Below are 21,055 nucleotides of genomic sequence, written 5' to 3' on the forward strand. Positions count from 1 at the left end.
CAATTTGTGTATAGTCACATAACACACTGAGGACAGAATAACGTCAGAGAAAACGTCATCAGAGAGAGAGAACACCATCGTGTGTTTGCCCTCTAATTGATTGATTGATTGATTGATTGATAACGTCAACAGACATAGATAATGTGAGAGAGAATGTCAACATCAGGGAGAGAGAGAGAGAACACCATCGTGTGTGTGTTTTCTGGCTGCCCTTTGACCCACCCCGGGGTACTGGCTGGCGTGCGGCGTGAGGTTCTTGAAGGCCCACTGGATGTTCTGGTGCGAGGCGAGCTGGCGGGTGAAGGCGGGCGACTGCTCGCAGCACATGCGCAGGATGCCGTAGTAGGCGGGCAGCATGCCGCGGTTGAACAGCACCACCTCCTGGTCGTCGTGGTCGGCCAGGATGTAGTTGAAGGCGATGTTCTTGGTCACCACCGGGTTCTGCACCACCAGGCGCACGTTCTCCGGACAGTCCACGCACACGTTGTACCAGAACGACAGCAGCGCCTGCTTGTTGTGGTTGGTGGCGATGGCCGGCTCCGACAGCTTGGGCTGAGGAGGGAGGAGAGTTGTCATGACAACAGCATCAGAAAGGCCAACATGTTAACTCTAAACAGAGGCTTGAATATTTGATCTGACATCTGGTAAAAAAAACAGAAATATTCAGTTTACATCGATACAAAGGATATTTACCTTTAATCAATTATTGTCAATTATCAATTCCACCTCTCTCTTCTCTCCCTCCTCCTTTTCCTCTCCTCCCACCCCTGTACTCTTTCTCCTCCCTCTCCCTTCTCTCATCCCCTCCCCCTTTTCCTCTCCTCCCACCTCTCCCTCCTCCCTCTCCTTTTCCTCCCCTCTCTTCCACCTCCACTCTCTTCTCTCCCTCCTCCCTCTACTCCCTTTTCCTCTCCTCCCACCCCTCTACTCTTTCTCCTCCCTCTCCTCGCTCTCATCTCCTCCCCTCTCCCTCCTCGCGCCTCTCTCTCCTCCCTCTCCTTTTCCTCCCCTCTCTTCTCTCCCTCTACTCCTTTCCTCTCCTCCCACCACTCTACTCTTTCTCCTCCCCTCTCCATCCTTGCGCCTCTCTCTCCTCCCTCTACTCCTTTTCCTCTCCTCCCACCCCTCTACCCTTTCTCCTTTCTCTCATCTCCTCTCCCTCCTCCTTTTCCTCTCCTTTCTCTCCTCGCTCTGATCTCCTCCTCTCTCGCTCCTCGTGCCTCTCTCTCCTCCTTTTCCTCCCCTCTCTTCCACCTCCTCTCTCTTCTCTCCCTCCTCCCTCTAACTCCTTTTCCTCTCCTCCCACCCCTCTACTCTTTCTCCTCCCTCTCCTTTCTCTCATCTCCTCCCCTCTCCCTCCTCGTACCGCTCTCTCCTCCCTCTCCTTTTCCTCCCCTCTCTTCCACCTCCTCTCTCTTCTCTCCCTCCTCCCTCTACTCTTTCTCCTTCCTCTCCTTTCTCTCATCTCCTCCCACCCCTCTACTCTCTTTCTCCTCCTCAGGCTGGTTAATCAATCAGTATCTGACCTGTTAACTGATGGTGGCGCTATGAGTCCACCCTGACGGCTTTTTAATTCATTTGCATACTCATTAGCATAACTATCAACCCAGACTCAGTCAGTACCAATGTAACCGTGTTCTCTTTCTCGGTTTCAGGCGGGAAAACCAAAACCAAAAAGACGCACCTGGAAGAGGTTCCAGAGGTCCATGAAGTACCCGGAGAACATGAGCTTCTCGGTCTTGGAGATGAGGCAGTAGGTCATGAAGCTGAAGTACTGCACCAGCTTGGTGGTGCCGTGCACGCTGGCGTCCACGTAGAGCTTGGCGCGGCCCAGCAGCCCCAGCAGCAGGTTGTACACCTGGTGCAGAACCACCGTGGTGTCGGGCGACAGCGGCAGCTCCCGCGTCGGCAGGTGGAGGGAACGCGTGGAGCGGAACATCTGGCGGAACGAGTTGCTGGGGATGAGCGACACCAGGAGGTACGCCGCCGCTAAAGGACAGAGAACGGAGAACCACGGTGAGGAACCAGAGATGAACAGAGTGAAGAATCGTAGCGTTCTCAGATACCCCTTTTCCACCAAACTGGATCCAGTGCTAGTTCGGTGTTTGAAGGGATAGTTCACCCAAAATTGAAATTGGGAGAAGTTTCAGAGTCCTCCGTGGCTTCTCTGAGTTACAGGGGGTCTCGGCGTAGCAGTGCATGTCCATATAACGGTTGCAAATGGATACCAACTGTCTTCGTAACAAAAAGACACACCAAAAAACATCCAAATACCTCCATGCTGCTCGTATGTAATGTGCGTCTTGTATTAAAAATTAAATAAGTCTATATTTCAAACTTGTTTGTAGCGTTAGCTCCTCTTCCCAGTTTGTCAAATTTGGACAAACCGGGAAGAGGAGCTTCGAGAAGCTTCCGCTACAAAACAAGCTTGAAATATAGACTTATTTAATTTTTTTCGGGACAATTTCTCATGTCGGGGCTTCAATACAAGACGCACATTACATACGAGCAGCATGGAGGTATTTTGATGTTTTTTGGTGTGTCTTTTTGTTACGAAGACAGTTGGAATCCATTTGCAACCGTTATATGGACATGCACTGCTACGCCGAGACCCCCTGTAACTCAGAGAAGTCACGGAGGACTCTGAAACTTCTCCCAGCCCTTATTAGTCCACATGAGGGGGAGGAGATAATGAGTAAAGAAATTTCAATTTTGGGTGAACTATCCCTTTAACTCCTGGTTACTGTGGCGACAGTTTAAAAACACAGCGGCGGCGTTCTTACACGTGCGGACCCGGGGGTAGTTGTGCGCCAGCAGGAACCGCTCCACCCAGTTCTCCATGTTCTGCAGCACCCAGCTGTGGGCCAGCTTGTTCCTGGGGGTCTGGACGGCCAACCAGTCCAGACACTGGGACGGGTTGTACTCGATCACCTGACAGGAAGTAAACACACACACAGGAAGTCATGACAGGAAGTAAACACACACACAGGAAGTCATCACATCTGGGTTGTGTCCAAAATCACTCCCTCATTCCCTACTCCCTATATAGTGGATATATAGTGACTCACTGGTCAAATAAAAAAACACTTTGGGACACGACTCCGCCGCACAGTTAATGACGTATTACGTCGCGTAATTAAAACGTTCTGACCGCGATCGTAACGGCCGGTGCAGGTACCATGGATACAACCATGTTAGGTACCAACATAAAAAGAGGAGTAAAGCAATATATTAAACGGTAATATATATTTAATAGGGCTGCCCCCGACCAAAGATTTTGTTGGTCGACCAGTAGTCGTCACTTATGGCGATTAGTCGACTAATCGACCCCCCACCTTGACGAAAAAAAAAAAAAAAAAAAAATTTAATAAATTTTTTTTTTTTTTTGCTGCCCGCGGTCAGGTTGAGAATTAATTAATTAATGCTCGTGACTCCGGCCGTGTTGGGTCCGAGATTCAATAACAAGCCGGTCGGGTTTCACCGTTATTACCGGCAGAATGCCCCTTTATCACCAATAAACACAGTAGATGAGGAGGGTAAAAAGTTACTGAGCTCAGGCTGTGTAACGGGGGTGCGGGGGTGGGGGTCCGCGGCGTGGAGCGGTGCGGGCATAGACATATGTCTATGGGTGCGGGGGTGGGGGTCCGCGGCGTGGAGCGGTGCGGGTCTCTGACTGCAGCGGGGACTATCATGTCTCCGCTCCGTGACACTGAGACTGACCGCCGGTGAGCGCTGTGGGACGGGACCGGGGCTCAGACAGCACCGCTAATGGTGACAGCGGTGATATGAGAGAGACTGCCGTGCCGTGTAAAAAAAAAAAAAAAAAAAAGTGTCACGTCACGACTTCCTGTATCTGGCCCTTCAAAATAAAAGCCCCATAACCTTTCATATACAGTTCAGTCATTGATGTTGGCTTAATTTTGACAAGACACGGCTCCAAATGTTTTTGTTTTTTTTCCTGCGACCAATCGACCAATGAAATTTTGGTCGGCTAATGATTTTTTGGTCGACCAGTGCTTGGTCGACTATTTGGGGGCAGCCCTAATATTTAAGCATCAAAATTTGTTAAATCTAACCCATATAGTTTGAAACAACGTTCAAAACACACATAGCCAGTGTCACAACTAAGCATAAAGTCCGCTAGCTTAACGCTAACGTTAATGTAAAACACCATAGACAGGCTAACAGAAATTAGCCCATCGCTATCCAGAGTCTGTGGTCAGTTTGTTAACGTTTGTTAGGAAATTTGCTCTGACGTTTGTTGTGGGAGTCTGTGGAAGCCTCAACCGGACAACTCTGGCAGCTGGACACATTTATTGAGGCTGCTGCACTACTGCAGTAGAGCATTTACAGTAGTCCATGACACCGCTCTGGGCCGGTATCATGGATGTATTATGGCCGCTGTGGTAACGGCGATCCGTGACCGCAATGCATGATGGGATGTCTTGCTCCGGTTAGTGACCATCGGATGTTCACTACATTTCGCGGTGAATTGTGGGATAGATTCAGTCACTATATAGTGAACATTAATAATCACTAAACATTCGGACACCACTACAACAACATGGCCTGGTCACTAGATAGAGAGTAGGGGGGGTTAGGACACAGCCATGGACTGATGTTCCAACAGCTGGATCCTGGTCAGTACTTTGTCACTCAGCGCTTTATAAATAAAGTTTATCATTGAACCAGGTTCTGGTTTTACCTCCCAGATCCTCTGCAGGATGTAGGAGGCGAACGACGGCATCCCAGGAGGTCCACCTGCAAACTCCATCAGCATGGTGAGGAGCTTGAAGAACGGGTTGGCAGCCTGGGGGGGAGGAGGAGGAGGAGGAGAAAAAGGGGGAGGGAGAAAAAAAAAGGAGCAGGAGGAAGAGGAGGAGAAAAAAGGAAGAGGAGAGGAGGGGAAAAAGGAGGGGGGAGAAGAGGAGAAGGAAGAGGAGGGAAAAAATGAGCAGGATGAGGAGGGGGATGAAAAAAAGGAGGAGAAAAAAAGGGAAGTGAGAAAAAAGAACAGGAGGAGGAGGAAAAGGAAGAGGAGGAGAAAAAGGAAGAGGAGGAGAAAAAAAGGAGGGGAAAAGGAGGAGGAAGAAGAGGAGAAAAAAGGAGTAGGAAGAGGAAAATGAAGAGGAGGACAAAAAAGGGGGAGCGAGGAAAAAAAGGAGCAGGAGGAGGAGGAAGAGGAAAAGTAAGAGGAGGAGAAACAAAGAGGAGGAAGAGGAGTAGGAGAAAAAAGGAGGAGGAGGAGGAAAAGGAGAAAGAAAAAGAAAGAGAAAAAAAGGAGAAAGAAGAGGAAGAATAAAAAGGAAGACAAGGAAAGGAGAAGGAAGGGGAGGAGGAGGAGAAAAAGGAAGATGAGGATGAGAAAAAAGGAGGATTTAATGAAACAACAGTGGAGTGAAGCTCATTACAGAGTTTGATTAACAAATATTTTCTTAATGAGGTTTGATCTGGGTGACTAAACGTTACATCATTTAATATTAATTTATGCAAATGAGTTTAATTTATGTAAATGAGGGAAACAAACAGCAGGTTTTTACCTCTGGAGTCAGTTTAGCGATGGAGGTGAAGAGCATCGACACGATCTGCACAGGAAAAGAACCACACGTTACAGTCAACAAGAGCAGCAACAACATCAACAACAACGTCTCCGTGGCGATGGACCTACGTGCTCGGCCAGCCGGTTGTTATAGCGACAGAGGCTGAAGATGAGGTTGCAGGTCTGTCGGATGTTGATGCCGTCTCTGATGTGCTGGAAGAGGAACGGGAAGCCCTTCCCTCCGGTCAGCGCCGCCATGTCGCTCTGGGACAGGGTCAGGTGTCTGCACACACACACACACACACACACACACATCAGACACCGTCTCCATGGTAACGCACAGCTGTCATCATATTATGGTGTGTGTGACTGCCCGTACCTCTCGGAGCGAGACTGCTCCACCAGCAGAGCGATGAGGGCGATCATCTTCTCCAGAGCTGCAGGACGATACTTCTCCTCCGCCAGGGACAGGATGTCCTCCTCCTCGTCCTCCTCCTCCCCCTCCTCCTCCGACAGCACCTCCACCTGAGGCTACGCACACACACAGACACACACACACACACACACACACACACACACACACACACACAATGAGGAACAACACACAGGAGGAGGATTGGCACTAAACTCAGGAGGATTTATGTGAAACGATCACAGATTCTGCTTTAAAGTTTAGACTTCATAGGGATCATTAAAGGGATATTCCGGTGTAAATTTAACTCATGGTCTAATGCAGTGGTTCTCAACGTGGGGTCCGGGGACCCCCAGGGGTCCTTTTAATGTTACCACTTTGAGAATTTGTTTTACTTTTATTTATTTTATTTTTTTTGAGAATTTTTACCACTTCTTCCTAGAAATGCTAAAACGTTTTTGGAGAAATTGTACCATTTTTTTCCAGAAATGTCTCTATAATATTTCCAATGAGGGTCCGTGGTCTAATTTGTGTCAATTTAGGGGTCCTTGATGTAAAAAAGTTTGAGAATCACTGGTCTAACGCACCGTGAGACCCAGTAGTTTTTGTTTCTTGAAAAATAAATAAATAAAATATAATATATAATATAATAAAATAAATATTGAGATATGACATTTTGTCCGTATCATTCAGCCCTGGTTCTTCCTGCTGTTGTGGAACCACTCACGTTCTCGGGGCCTTTGGTTCCCATGTAGAAGTGCACCATGATGGAGATGGCCTGCAGCGACAGCAGGAACTGACTCTGTGGACACAAAATATATATATATATATATATATATATAATTTTTTTTTTTAGAAAATTACATTTTAGAAATAGAATAGTAACATGAAAAGGAGAAAAGCACACTGACCTCCTCCTCCCCCATCTTGGCGAACTCGTAGAGGAAGGCGAAGTACTCGGTCAGGTGTTTGCTGTGCGGTTTGACTCCGTGCTCCATGATGGACAGCAGCGTCTTCACGAAGCGCGTGACGCACGAGCGGCTGCCGATGTCCTCCACCGGACCGTCCATGTCGTCAGAGCTGAGACGGACAGAGGACAGAGAGGAGGAGTTAGAGAGGAGGAGGAGGAGGAGGAGGAGGAGCAGCTCAGTCTGTCCTGTCCTCTCTGATGTGGAGCCACTGAACTTTCCCAGAATCCCCGGGGTGAAGAGACTCTGGTGACACACGGCGCCGACTGAGTCTCTGTCGCCATCAGATTCACAGACACAACAACATGAATGTGAGCTGCACCCCTCTGATGGCTCACTCACACACACACACACACACACACACACAAACTCTAAACTCATATTAAACACATTTTAGTAACATGTTATAACCCTAACACATGTTAAACTCGTTTTAAACATGTTAACCCTCTTCTAACTCGTTATAAACATGTTAAACAAATTTTAAACCCGTTGTATGTTTAAATATGTACCTGTATAAACATGTTAAGCCCCTTTTAAACCCATTTAAAACCTATTATAAACATGTTAAACCCCTTATAAACCCATTTAAAACCTATTATAAACATGTTAAACCCCTTGTAAACCCATTTAAAACCTATTATAAACATGTTAAACCCCTTATAAACCTATTATAAACATTTTAAACCCCTTTTAAACCTATTATAAACATGTTAAACCCCTTTTAAACCCATTATAAACATGTTCAACCCCTTTTAAACCCATTTAAAACCTATTATAAACATGTTAAACCCCTTATAAACCTATTATAAACATTTTAACCCCCTTTTAAACCTATTATAAACATGTTCAACCCCTTATAAACCTATTATAAACATGTTAAACCCCTTATAAAGCAGTTATAAACATGTTAAACCCCTTTTTTAAACCCATTTAAAACCTATTATAAACATGTTAAACCCCTTATAAACCCATTATAAACATGTTAAACCCCTTTAAAACCTATTATAAACATGTTAAACCCCTTTTAAACCTGTTATAAACATGTTAAACCCCTTTTACACCTGTTTTAAACATGTTATAAATATTTTAAACCCGTGTTATAAACATGTTGAACCCTTTTTAAACCCATTATGAACGTATAAAACTCCTGCTATAAACGTGTTAACCCCGTGTTCACCCTGAGCGGTGACCTACCCGTCCTCCATGCCCGGCTGCAGGTACAGGTGAGCGTGAACCGGCCGCAGCCTCTGGATGACGTGGATACACAACCTCTGGAACATCTGCAGCACAGAGGAAGAGGAGGAGGAGAAGGAGAAAAGAAGGAGAAAAGAAGGAGAAGGTGAATGTCAACACCACGAGGCGAGGAGATGTTTGACCTTTGACCTCTGACCTCTGACCCTCTCCTCACCTGTCTGACGATCTGATTGGGACACTTGATGAGGATCTGCATCGGCCACCAGTTGTCGTCGGCCATCCGGTCCAGGAACCACTACGGAAAAACACAGGAGCGCATGGGTCAGTTACCACGGCAACAGGCAAGAGTGTAATCCAATCCAATCCAATCTTATTTATACAGCACGATTTAAACAAACACAAGGTTTCCAAAGTGCTGCACAGCAAGATAAAAATACAGTAAGTAACACAACAGAAGCACAATAAAAGAATGGACACAATAAGATAAAATAAAATACGATAAAACAAAATTAAAATCAATGAGATAAAAGAGATACAAGATAAAAGACAGTAAAATCTAATAAAAACAAAGGGTTAATGAATGAAATCGGACCTCGCAGGCCGCCTGGCTGTTGTTGAACTGTTTGGTCAGGAGCTCGATCCACTGCAGCATCGTCGGCTGGAGGAAACACACACACACAGATTCATTCATTTACATATTAATATAATAATAATATATATAATTAACCACTTAATGAGTGTGTGTGTGTGTGTGTGTGTTTGATGTTGGTGTGTAGAGTGTGTTACCTTCTCCTTGGAGTGGATGAACGTCTCCAGAACAAACGACGTGCTGAGCTGGAAAAAGAAAAAACAGAAGAAAAGATATTTTATAAAAATCTCAGAATCAACATCATATATATATTTAATTCCTCACGTCCTAATTTTATTAATTATTATGATTATTATGATTACTTATTATAGAGATTTTCAGCAGTTTATAATGTACCTTTAATCAGAACTAACTGCCTTTCTAAGTCTTTTATCCCTTGTGCCTTTAAGTTTTTAAACCTGGACAACCACCTTTATGTCTTCTCCCTAAAATTAACTACTTACTTATTTAACTATTTATTCATTTTTAGTATAATATGATCATGTGATCATGCTGTTTCTGTTCTGGAGCTTCACTTTTAACTAATTAATGAATGTGTTGAATGAATTAATGTGTTCGTAATAATGGAAGCTGCAGGGACAAATAAAGTTGTATTCAATTCAATTCAAACTGACTTTCTGAATAAGTAAAGTGCGTCCAAGCAAATTTCCATCACTACGATAAATCGTTATGTTGTGATAAGTTCATATAAATTAAATTCAACCCTTGTTCCCACACTGTACAGCCTATAGCTATGACACCATACATACGTTAAGTCCATTAATTTCTTTTATATGTAATTGTTTTCAATTTAATATTAAGTATTCTTTTACGGTAAATATATTGTTAAGTTTTACTGACAGAAATTAGCTTGGATGCATTTTAGCTACTGTGTTTTGACCTCTCAGGGCCACTATACCTGCAGCAGGACCAACAATAACTGATGTGATGAAAATTAAAAACTGAATTCATGCAACTAAAACATACATAATTCATTTTATGTAACATAAACATGGAAAACTCCTATTATAAACACGTTAAACCCTTTATAAACACGTTTTAAACCTGTTATAAACACGTTAAAGACTTTTTAAACACGTTTTCAACCTGTTATAAACACGTTAAACCCTTTTTAAACATGTTAAACCCGTGTTATAAACATGCTAAACCCTTTATAAACACGTTTTAAACCTGTTATAAACACATTAAACCCTTTATAAACACGTTTTAAACCTATTATAAACATGTTAAACCCTTTTAAAACCTGTTCTAAAAATGGAAAACTCCTGTTCTAAACATGTTAAACCCTTTTTAAACATGCTAAACCTTAATAAACACGTTTTAAACCTGTTATAAACATGGAAAACTCATGTTAAACATACATAATTCATACTATTAGTAGCATTATTATTTAGGTAGACATTGCTAAAAGAAAAATCATCATGAACCGGTTGTTCTGACCTTGGCCGTCATGAGGGACACGGCCTTGGGGTCCGGTAGCGTGCTGGGGATGCTGCTGCACAGCTGCCACATGAAGCTACCACACAAACAAACAGAGAAAACAAGAGCGTTACTACGACGACAATGACAACAACAGCAGCAGAAAAAGACACCAAAAGAGGTCTGGTCTCCGTTTCCTCCTGGTCCGAGTCTCACCCGAAGTACGTGTGTTCGAAGATGTTCTTGTCCTGGAGGAACTGCATGTTGTCGTGCCAGATCCACTGCAGGAGAGAGACGGGAGAGAAGAGACACAGAATTGATTTAACTGATTTAACTGTTCTTCAGTAAATAAACATCGTTAGTAAATGTTAAAAACCTCAACGGGGGACGAAAAATGAATGATTGACTGATTGATCAATTGTTTGCCGATGTTCTTTTGTCTTCTTTTCTTTTTCTCCATCATGTGTTTTGTTCTCCCTTATCATCACAAGCTACCTTAATATATCTACCCCCCCCTTTCTTTTTTTCCCTTTTCCTTCTCTCTCTCTTTCCTTTTCTTTCTTCTTTTTCATTAGCTAATCTTAATTGTTTAGTTTAGTTTATTTATTTCATTCATTTATCGAGCATAAAAACAAAAAATAAAGTAAACAATGACAATACTGTAACTCTTGAATGAAAGGGGGCAGAAAGAAGCAAACTTATATTGTCCACCCCTTGTTACAAAGAATTAATTCACAAATTAGATTAGATAGTACCTACATTGTCTAGTGCTGTGTCATGGCTTGTCTTGTCTTGTCATGTGTTTGTGTTTGCTTTATGTCTGTCACTTGTATTGCACAATAAAAGAAAAAAGAAAAGAACCTCGAGCAGGTCAGGAGAGACGTCGAAGCTGAAGTCCTTCCCGTTCTCCTCCTCCAGCTCCACGCGCTTGTAGAACAGCATGTAGGCACTGTGGGTCTGAACGAACAAACAAACACGGGTCAATACCAAGGGGGCAGTTGTGGGTCTGAGAAGTGAAGCTCACTTCCGCGTTCAACAAACTGCAATCCCCTCTTCTTCCTCTGGGGGCTGGTGTCAGAAAGCAGCATTCTCCATAGACCCCCATGTTAAAATCACCCACTTTACATCCTCAATAAACATGTTAAAAGCCTGGTGTCAGAACGTTTTTTTTTCTCAACCGATAGTTTCTACCCCCGCACACACTCTGAGGGGGGTGCATTTTTTTTTAACTCTACCGTTTTACTGTTGTTAGGTTAAAACTCTGGCCAATTAGGGCGCGGAAACGTTGAGTGACAGGTCCGAGCAGCTCCGTGGACAGCTGCTTCGAGGCCAGTGGGCGGGTTCTCGGCCGGTAAATCCAACATGGCGCTGTCCAGGCCGCCATGTTGGAGTCACAAAAACGACTCCGCAAAACCAATGGGGGACGTCACGGATGCTACGTCCATTCTTTTTACAGTCTATGGTCAATACGGATTAACGTGGGTCAGAACCAGTGGTACCGGTCTGGACCGGTCACAACGGGTCAGAACCAGTGGCACCGGTCTGGACCGGTCAGAACGGGTCAGAGACAAGAAGCTCAGATCAGAAGCGTCCTCACCTTCTCGAAGGAGAAGTCCATGAACTTGTCTGTGACGGAGTCGTAGGTTTTAGTCTGGAAGAGAAAACTCAGAGTCAGAGGAGGTGATGATGTGATTTTTTATATATATATATAAAATAGCGAATAAAATATCATATATATTCTTATACTACATGTTATCGTCACTGTGTGTCTGTGTAATGCTCCTGCACTGTAATTTCCCAGCTTGGGATCAATAAAGTATCAATCCATCCATCAATAAAGTATCAATCCATCCATCCATCCATCGTTCTATCTATCGTTCTATCTATCTATATGATGTCATGTGATGATGTGATGTTTAGTTTGAGCTCGTACCGTCATCTCTCCTCCGAAACACTCCGATGCGAGCTGGGCGGAGTCGAAGGGCTTCACCTCGGCGTCGTTGAACAGGTACCTGCCGGACAGAGGAGGAAGATTAACCCTTTAACCCCGTCTCCACGTGTTCACTGTTCCTTTATCTCTCAACTTGAACCAAAGGACAGAAAATCATCATCCGAGGTATTTTTACATTAAAAGTCTTCTACTTGTTTTCTACTGTCTGGTCCCACGCTATTGGCTGCTGTAGCTGTCAATCAATCAATAACCACGACAGGTCCCTCCCTCCCCGACCAGGAAGCACATGACCCTGAGGAGCTGGATGAGGCGTTCGAGGACCGTCTGTAACTCTCACCACTTGTTGTTCTTGTACGCGTGCGGGTTGACGATGTCCCTGATGAAGCTGTAGTAATGGCCGCCGTCCGCCGTGCCCGTGTGCACCGTCACGCCGATCAGGTCGTACTCGTAGCTCTCCGTCACCTTCGACTCGCCTTCTTCCCGAAAACCTGAGAAGACACACGGGAAACAAAAAACGAGACGACGGTTAGTTTTTTATTCTCTCCTAATCGTCGTCCTGATCAATGAGCCGATCGACAGAGTTTTTACAGGAATCTGGAAGTTCATTTTAAAACCTTTTTAAGACTTTTTCAAGACCTTCTCAATATTTTTTAATACCTCACCGCCACTTCAAGCTGTAACCATTTACACTAGTGACACTTAACTGAACAGTTTTAGTTTGTGATAAAGACTATAGACCACTATGATACAACACAATTCAAAATAGGCTGGAATAATAAATAAAAGGCAAAGTTTATAAAAAATAAAAATAAAAAAAAACTATTGCTCCACTCTCAAAAACAAAAACAACAATCTTCTTTTCTTTTTTATGTACCGGTTCATCTTTGTTTGTCAATATAATTTTTTTTTCTGTGTAAATATGTTCAAAATTCAGTTTTACTGGAAGTCACGTAATCCAATGGGGCTACCACCCGGTGACGTCACAATATGCAAATCAGGGCGCTTTCACACTTGACCATTTGTTCCGAAACAGGGAGCGTTTACGTCATATATCGGTTCGTTTGGTCAGATGTGAACACAGCAATCGCGCTCGATGCGGAACAAAACAAGCGGGCCGAGATCGCTTGGGAGAGGCGGTCTCGGCTCGTTTCCATCCGAGCCCTGGAGCGGTTCGTTTGTAGTGAGAACGCAACCGACACATGTATCGGAACAAATTGACTGGTTACCTGGCAACCGGAGGAGGAGGACCACGCAACTGCCCCAAAAACATAATGGAGCATCAGCAGCGTGTCGTCTTGGCCTTTTCATAATGTACACAAAACAGGAAAGCCGGTGGCCAAAAGAAAAGAAAGACGCAAACTCAAGCCATGAGTCCACCAGCCTTTCCAAGCTGACCCGCGGCGATCAGCACCGGGCAGAGCTCCGCAAACAACCCCTATAACTAGTCATGCTACGGTGCCCGTTTACTAGAAGAAAAAAAGAGTCAAACTGTAGGGTGTTAGAGCAGTGGTTCTCAACCTTTTTGAGTCGCGACCCCCAATTTCACATGCACTGCTGTCCCCCCCCGCCCCAACACACAAACACACACACGCCGGTGTGAACGCATGATGGATAAAGCGCAGCGCTGTCCGCGGTGTTTTTTTTTTTGCCTTTTTAGTTCTTGATCCCTGCACTGAAAAAAATAATTGGCTGCTGTAGTTTTGTCTCCATGGCCAATATTCCGACCTGGAGGTTTTCATCAGGGCAAAAGAACAAAACAAAGTGACGGAGTTTAAATAGATGCGGGTGGCGAGTTGATGCGGTGTCCACACACCGGGGCTGGTTTATGTGACATGCGAGGACCTGTCGGCGCAGGAGCGAGTGGAGCGTGGATGCAAGCCAATCTCCTTCAACCATGCACGGAAAAGGGGAATGACAAGAAAAGTTTTTCTAATTTATTAAGAAACATTGCCCAGGTCAGCAATGCATGCCAAGAAACATGTCGTTCATTCGTCCCCTCCAGCCATCAACTGGGGTCAGGAGGGACCCCAAGGTTGAGAATGGCTGTGTTAGAGGACAATTCATCTGACATAACTATGACACCTGAAACTGAAAACACAGCTTGACCAACACAACCTGATCACCCCTCTCCCTGTCTCTCTCTCTCTCTGTCTCTCTCTCTCTCACGGGCAGTGACACGCTCTGTCATTCATTCACGTGTCAGCACTGAGACAGCGGACAGCACGCTTGGTCACTAGCTAATAATAATAATAATTATAAATAATAATGTAGCCTATTAGACTACATTTGTAGCTATAGCACATTATAGGCATACTTCAAGGTCTCGCCCCAGCCATAAACCAGTCAGCTTGGGCATTTTTTTTAATTGAACTTCAACTAAATAGGCTACTCGTCTGCCCAAATATTAATACGAAATTGAACCTCCTCACTACTGCAAGTCAGCCCGCGGTTCATTGTTGCCATTGTTGCTGATCAGCTGATGGGGTGTTGTTAGGGCCGTTGCTATGGCGCTGTTCCACAGCGCAAAGCGCTGTACCGCTTTAGAATCATGCAATGTGAACACAAACGGCCCAGAAAAAAAGAACGCAACAGTTGTATCGGTTTAGTTGCTGAATCGGAACAACTGCAGGTGTGAAAACGCCCTTAGATGAGAACATTTACATTTACTCCCATCACAAACTTTAGGTCATTGTGAATATTTTTCTCATTTACACCATAGATTTATCTCTCACCACTTAAAAGCTGCAGCCTTGTGAAATCCTGAAATCCAAACTTAATATTTTCCTAAATAAACTCGGGCGCCGAGAGGGTTAATAAAATGAATAAATTCACACACTTTCACAATGTTTTTTAGGACTCAAACTCTTAGACAGCTAATTCAGAAAAAATACCTTCAAAATGTAAGACTTTATAAAGTCGTGAAAATACTTTTAAAGACTTTTTAAGGGTCTTAATTTTCCCAAAATTGATTTATCACTTTTTAATACTTTTCAAGACCCCGCGGATACCCCCGATCGATAACGTTATTGATCGATCGGTTCGCGGCCGTGACTCACCCTCCTTCCTCTCGCCCTTCCCCATGAGGAAGTCCTCGGTGTACGGCGTCATGTCGAGCCGCAGCGGGAACGAGAAGTGGGTGTTGACCTTCTCCTTCATCATCGTCACCATGTTGAAGGTGTAGCGCATCGTGTTGAAGCTCAGGATGCGAGGGAGCTTCTTAAAACAAGCCCTGAGGAGGAGGAGGAGGAGGAGGTGCAGGGGGGAGAGAGAGAGAGGAGGAGCAGGAGGAGGAGAGAGAGAGAGGAGGAGGAAGAGGAGGAGGAAGAGAGAGGAGGTGCAGGGAGGAGGAGGAGGTGCAGGAGAGAGGAGGAGGGGGGGGGGAGAGAGAGAGAGGAGGAAGAGGAGGAGGAGAGAGAGGAGGAGGAGGAGAGAGGAGGAGGAGGAGGAGAGAGAGAGAGGAGGAGGAGCAGGAGAGAGAGGAGGAGGAGGAGGAGGAGGGAGGAGGAGGAGGAGGAGAGAGAGAGGAGGAGGAGGAGGAGAGAGAGGAGGAGGAGGGAGGAGGAGGAGCAGGAGAGAGAGGAGGAGGAGGAGGAGGAGGAGAGAGAGAGGAGGAGGAGGAGGAGGAGGAGGAGGAGGAGAGAGAGAGGAGGAGGAGGAGGAGGAGGAGGAGGAGGAGAGAGATAGGAGGAGGAAAGAAGAGGAGGAGAGAGAGAGAATGAGAGAGAGAGAGAGAAGGAGGAGGAGAGAGAGAAAGGAGGAAGAGGAGGTGAAGGAGGAAGAGGAGAAGGAGAAGGAAGAGGAGAAGGAGGAAGAGTAAGGAAGGAGGAAAAAGGAGAAGGAAGAGGAGGAGAACGAGGAAGAGGAGAAGGAGGAGGAGGAAGAAGAGAGGGAGAAGGAAGAGGAGGAGGAGGAGGAGGAGGAGGAGGAAGAGGAAGATGAGGAGGTTAAAACCTTCATCACGGAGCTGCTGCTGTTTACCACGGTGACGGTGCGTTCAGGTGCGTTCAGGTGCGTTCAGGTGCGTTCAGACCTTTTCTCAGCGCGGACCTTCTTCCCGCACTGGGAGCAGGTGTACATGTTGTCTCCCTCCAGCGTGTCTTTGATGGTGACCTCATCCAGGGACTCCTGAGGGACGACATCATCACAGCATGACATCATCACCACAACGTGACATCATCACAGCGCGTCATCACCACAACGTGACATCATCATGGTATGACGTCATGTGACCGGTCATGTGACGTGCGTGTCACTACCCGATTTGTGACAATACTGGTCGCGATATTTTTTTTCGTAGGATAGGTCCGGGAAAGTCCCGCCTTTCCCGCCTCTGATTGGCTAGAAGGACTCTCGCCTGATTGGTTGTTTGTTTTGGCTGTGAAACGCAGGCTGTCGGCAAAGTGTGATAAGTGCCTGGATCTACTTGGACTCTCTCTACTTATCTGGCCTGTCTAGCCTCTACCTGCTCTTTTTACTAAACTTAACCAACTCCTTTCTTCATTGCCTAAACCAAACCAACGGCACAATTACACTTCTCTCAAAATCAAAATGTAAACTTGGAATATAAATTTAAAAACTACATTTTTCGGAATGTGAAACCAGCGGGGATCGAACTCGGATTCACCACACCGCAGGCGAAAACGCAAACCACTACGCCATGGCGTCTGATTACATCAGAAGCTTCAGTTGATGTGTATGTTAGTTTACTACAGTACTGTTGTGAGATGACGTCAATCGGAGGAGAGCTCATCCAGCCAATCAGAGGCGGGGAAGGCGGGACTTTCCCAGACCTATCCTACGAAAAAAAAATATTGCCTGCGCATGCAACCAGCCGCCATCTTGGACCGCTTCATCTGGGCGCTGCCCGATTTGTGTACAAGCGGAAGTCTGCTTAAAGTTCTGTAAATTTAAAATACGGTGCTGTGAAAATGATTGAATGAAGAAAAAAAAAAAAAAAACGCAGACGTCCGTCATAAGACAGCTGCGGCAGACTCGTTTATTCAGTGAGTGTTGTGGTAGTTGTGATTGTTTGTGGTTGTCATGGCGATGAGGCCGGCGAGAAAAGACGAGAGTAAACACTAAAAGTCTCTACCTCTGTTCCTGTTTCCTGAGCATCAAGATCCAGACCAACACAACCAACCCTCAATTTACATTACTAATAAAGTTTTTTTTTTTTTTTTAAATAAAAAGATAAACCATCTCTGGCGACGCACACAGGGCAGTGATCCTAAGTCAATTCAACTAAGTTTGTCCAAGTGGAGTTGTCGTACGTGGCTGTCACAAATCGGGTAGTGACGTGTGTGGTACTTACGTAGATGTTCTTCATGTCGGCCACCTGGCAGCGGACCGTGTAGAACTCCTCGGCCGTCTGACTCACGTGGTCGCAGTCCTGCAGCACGACAGGAAAGACAGGGAACAGGAAGTTCAACAACAATTCCACAATAAAACGCCGGCGAGGTCTCGGGTGTTCACCGCAGCGGCGCTGAGGTCGAGTGTCATCAAACGCATCACAACATAAAACATGACATCATCGTAGTGAAGCATCGTAAAGTTCACCGCAAGAATATGACGTTAAACTCAATTAAAAATGGTGGACGTCTAAATTGGGGGACTTTTATTTTGTAGAGACATAATGCTGACCAGTTTTCATTCAAAAAAAAGTTAAAAAAAAAAAGAAAAAAAAGAAGAGAGAATAAAACAAGATATAATTTCTTCTTCATCCTCAGAAAAAGTGAAAATAAAACACATTTTTAGAAAAGAAATGTTAAATTTTAATGTATTAATTCCTATTTTGTCCACTTCCTGTCACATGACCCAGCTCCCACTGCTCCCACTCACCAGAGACACCACGTTGTTGGTGATGACGCCTCCAAACAAAGTCTTCACCGTGTTTTTCTGCAGGAAAACACAAATAAAACATTCGTTACCAACACATTCAGACTTTTATTCTGACGTCACCATGTTGATACAGTGACATACATTTATTTAACTGTAATTTCATCTTCCTGTGACGTCTTTCCTGTTTCTGCTGCTGGACTCAGGTCCTGACATCTAATCATAATCTGAGTATTTGTAAATCCAGGATTTGTTCTTAACTATTTTCTTTTTTACATCGCAAGACGATTTTCCTCTAAAGTAACGTTTCATCCAGTCAGTTTTATGTTTTGTTTTTGTCCGACACGTCTGAAACTGCAGATTATTCTAAATGATGTCATCAGGTCTTTTAATAAAGTTGTGTATTCAATGTCACTGATGAGATAAAGTTTGTTTCTTTATTGTTTATCAGAGGTGAAAGAATCTGAATCTGTATAAAACACGACGTGTACGAGCTGCAGTGTGTGTTTAGTGTGTGTGTGTGTGTGTGTGTGTGTGTGTGTGTGTGTGTGTGTGTGTGTGTGTGTGTGTGTGTGTGTGTGTGTGTGTGTGTGTGTGTGTGTGTGTGTGTGTGTGTGTGTGTGTGTGTATGTGACAGTGTGTGTGTGTTACCAGGTCCTGGGACATCTCCTCGATCTTGGTGATGAGGTCGGTGAAGAACTCCGTCATGTCCTTCTGCTCCCCGGTGTTGAGCGGCTGCTTGTCCATGGTGTAGGTTTTACAGAACGGTCGGGGGTTGTAGGCCTTCCGCTCGCTCTCCTGGCGTCACCACGGCAACGACAACAACAACATGTTCATCAACACACGTCCTGTTGTTTTATTGACCTTTGATTCATTCATTCATGGCTGCTTCTGCTTCAGTCTCTTTCTCTTTACATGACTGAACTTCGACATCAGAGTTGTGTTTTATTCGAACCAGAAGTGAGAAGAAGAGAAGGAGCAGGAAAATGAAGACGAGAAGGATGAGGAGGAAGAGGAAGAAGAAGAGAAGGATGAGGAGAAGGAAGAGCAGGAGGAGAGAGGAGGAGGAAGAAGAGAAGGAAGAGATGGAGGAGGAAGAGGAGGTGGAGGAAATGAGGAAGATGAGTAAGAAGAAGAGAAGGAGGAGGAAGAAGAGGAGCAGGAGGAGAGAGGAGGAGGGAGAAGAAAAAGAAGGAGGAAGAGGAGGTGGAGGAAATGAGAAGACGGAGAGGAGAAGGAAGAGGAGGAAGAAGAAAAAAAAGAAAAAAAGGAAGAGGAGGTGGAGGAAATGAGGAAGAGGAGTAAGAAGAAGAGAAGGAGGAAGAAGAGGAGCAGGAGGACAGAGGAGGAGGGAGAAGAAAAAGAGGAGGAAGAAGAGAAGGAAGAGGAGGAGGAAGAGGAGCAGGAGGAGAGAGGAGGAGGAAGAAGAAAAGGAGCAAGAAGAAGAGTAGGAAGAGGAGGAGGAAGAGGAGCAGGAGGAGAGAGGAGGAGGAAGAAGAAAAAAAGGAAGAGGAGGAAGAAGAAGAGAAAGAAGAGGAAATGAGAGGAAGAAGAAGAAGTTCTCTGTTCTTCCTCAGCTGTGAGTTTGTGTTGTAGTTCAGATCAAAGTGCAGCAGCAGCGCTGGTTAAACTCACCATGAGGTACGTGAACATCTTCTGCAGCTCCAGAAGCGTCGTCTTGTGTTTGATGTCCTCAGCGTACTACACACACACACACACACACACACACACACACACACACACACACACACACACACACACACACACACACACACACACACACACACACACACACACACACACACACACACACACACACACACACACACACACACACACACACACACACACACACACACACACACACACTCAGGTTGAGAAACTACACACAGCTGCTGCAGAAACTCAATTCTAAATAACTTTTACTGTTGTTTTATTAAAACATTCAAACAAGCTCATTGTGTGTAAAACTATATAATTTCTAATAGAATATGATGATGAAGATACACCATGTTCATGAGAATGACCCATGTGAGACCACATTTTGTAATAAATTGTCACATAATGCACTGAATTATTACATTAAAGTGCAACACCTGCATTTTGTAATAACTGATGCGATATGTAACAACTTATTACAAAGTTTATTACACAATGCAGCGTTATTACATCATGAGGTAATATGTATTACATTATTACTTAATGCTATGCTTCAAGCTCATTAAAATGTATAAACATTTGTGTAAAACTATATAATTTGACAGATTATGATAAAATATACCATGTTATTGAGAATCACCTATGAATATAAATCCACAGGCGTGTGTGTTAGTCACCAACACTAGTGCAGGTGTCTCTTTATTTATTTAATGTCCTGTTATTTCCCCATAGAAGATAAATAAAGTTTATGGGATGTGTGTGTGTTACCTTGGCGGTGAAGACGGCCTGCCGGGCCTCAGGGATCATGTAGAGCTGCTGGATGGTCGAGGCCAGGTAACACGTGGCTCCCAGGTTGGTCAGACCCACAAACCGACACTCGGCCCGGACGTCGTCATGAGGCCAGTAGTCCCACTTGTAGGGAGCATGGGAGGCTGCAGGGGGGGGGGGGGGGGGGGGTAGTAAGAGGAGGAGGAGAGAGGGGGAGTAAGAGAGGGGGAGAGAGGAGGAGGAAGAGAGAAAGAAAGGAGGAGGAGGAAGAAAAAAGGAGGAGGAAGAGAAGAGAGGAAGAAGAGGAGGAGGAGAGAGGAGAGGAAGATGACCATCAATGGTGCGTTCAAGTTGTTCTCTGAAGTTTGAATTTTCTGCGCTCTGAGTTGTGACTGTGATCTTGAACGCCCCTCTGAAAGTCGTATGAGCACCTTCACTGTTTATTTTGATTTCTCTGGTCACTGTTTAAATATAAAATCTGGTAAACAGCCAGAAACAAACCCTGTGTTTTACTTTTTTTGTTTTAAGTTTGTACAGCTTTTTCAAACCGTTCAAATTAATTGTTGAATTATAAACATTTACAAGAATGAAATTGTTATATTTTCATTCTGTTCTATTACCCGTCCATTTATCCAGACTTATGTTTTTATTTTTCACT

General features: G+C 44.7%; 1 protein-coding gene across 2 annotated transcripts in view; it reads right to left on the reverse strand.

The window, feature by feature from the left end:
• The window catches only part of usp34 (ubiquitin specific peptidase 34), an 88,291-nt gene that overhangs the window by 11,524 nt on the left and 55,712 nt on the right, over window positions 1-21,055 (reverse strand). For both annotated transcript variants that reach the window (XM_083969726.1, XM_083969725.1), the window contains exons 42-67: window positions 20,398-20,561; window positions 19,606-19,671; window positions 18,622-18,768; window positions 17,974-18,030; window positions 17,447-17,524; window positions 16,166-16,260; window positions 15,192-15,364; window positions 12,473-12,623; window positions 12,118-12,196; window positions 11,782-11,835; window positions 11,046-11,141; window positions 10,401-10,465; window positions 10,206-10,281; window positions 8,903-8,950; window positions 8,709-8,774; window positions 8,331-8,411; window positions 8,117-8,202; window positions 6,863-7,031; window positions 6,679-6,753; window positions 5,919-6,070; window positions 5,669-5,822; window positions 5,541-5,585; window positions 4,706-4,810; window positions 2,784-2,931; window positions 1,685-1,989; window positions 223-552 (exon numbers count right to left, since the gene is read on the reverse strand). In XM_083969726.1, coding sequence (XP_083825852.1) covers window positions 223-552; window positions 1,685-1,989; window positions 2,784-2,931; window positions 4,706-4,810; window positions 5,541-5,585; window positions 5,669-5,822; window positions 5,919-6,070; window positions 6,679-6,753; window positions 6,863-7,031; window positions 8,117-8,202; window positions 8,331-8,411; window positions 8,709-8,774; window positions 8,903-8,950; window positions 10,206-10,281; window positions 10,401-10,465; window positions 11,046-11,141; window positions 11,782-11,835; window positions 12,118-12,196; window positions 12,473-12,623; window positions 15,192-15,364; window positions 16,166-16,260; window positions 17,447-17,524; window positions 17,974-18,030; window positions 18,622-18,768; window positions 19,606-19,671; window positions 20,398-20,561 — 3,065 coding nt within the window. The remainder of the gene's footprint in view (window positions 1-222; window positions 553-1,684; window positions 1,990-2,783; window positions 2,932-4,705; window positions 4,811-5,540; window positions 5,586-5,668; window positions 5,823-5,918; window positions 6,071-6,678; window positions 6,754-6,862; window positions 7,032-8,116; window positions 8,203-8,330; window positions 8,412-8,708; window positions 8,775-8,902; window positions 8,951-10,205; window positions 10,282-10,400; window positions 10,466-11,045; window positions 11,142-11,781; window positions 11,836-12,117; window positions 12,197-12,472; window positions 12,624-15,191; window positions 15,365-16,165; window positions 16,261-17,446; window positions 17,525-17,973; window positions 18,031-18,621; window positions 18,769-19,605; window positions 19,672-20,397; window positions 20,562-21,055) is intronic.

The sequence above is a fragment of the Trachurus trachurus genome (assembly GCF_905171665.1).
Source record: "Trachurus trachurus genome assembly, chromosome: 1".
NCBI classification, from domain to species: Eukaryota; Metazoa; Chordata; class Actinopteri; order Carangiformes; family Carangidae; genus Trachurus; species Trachurus trachurus.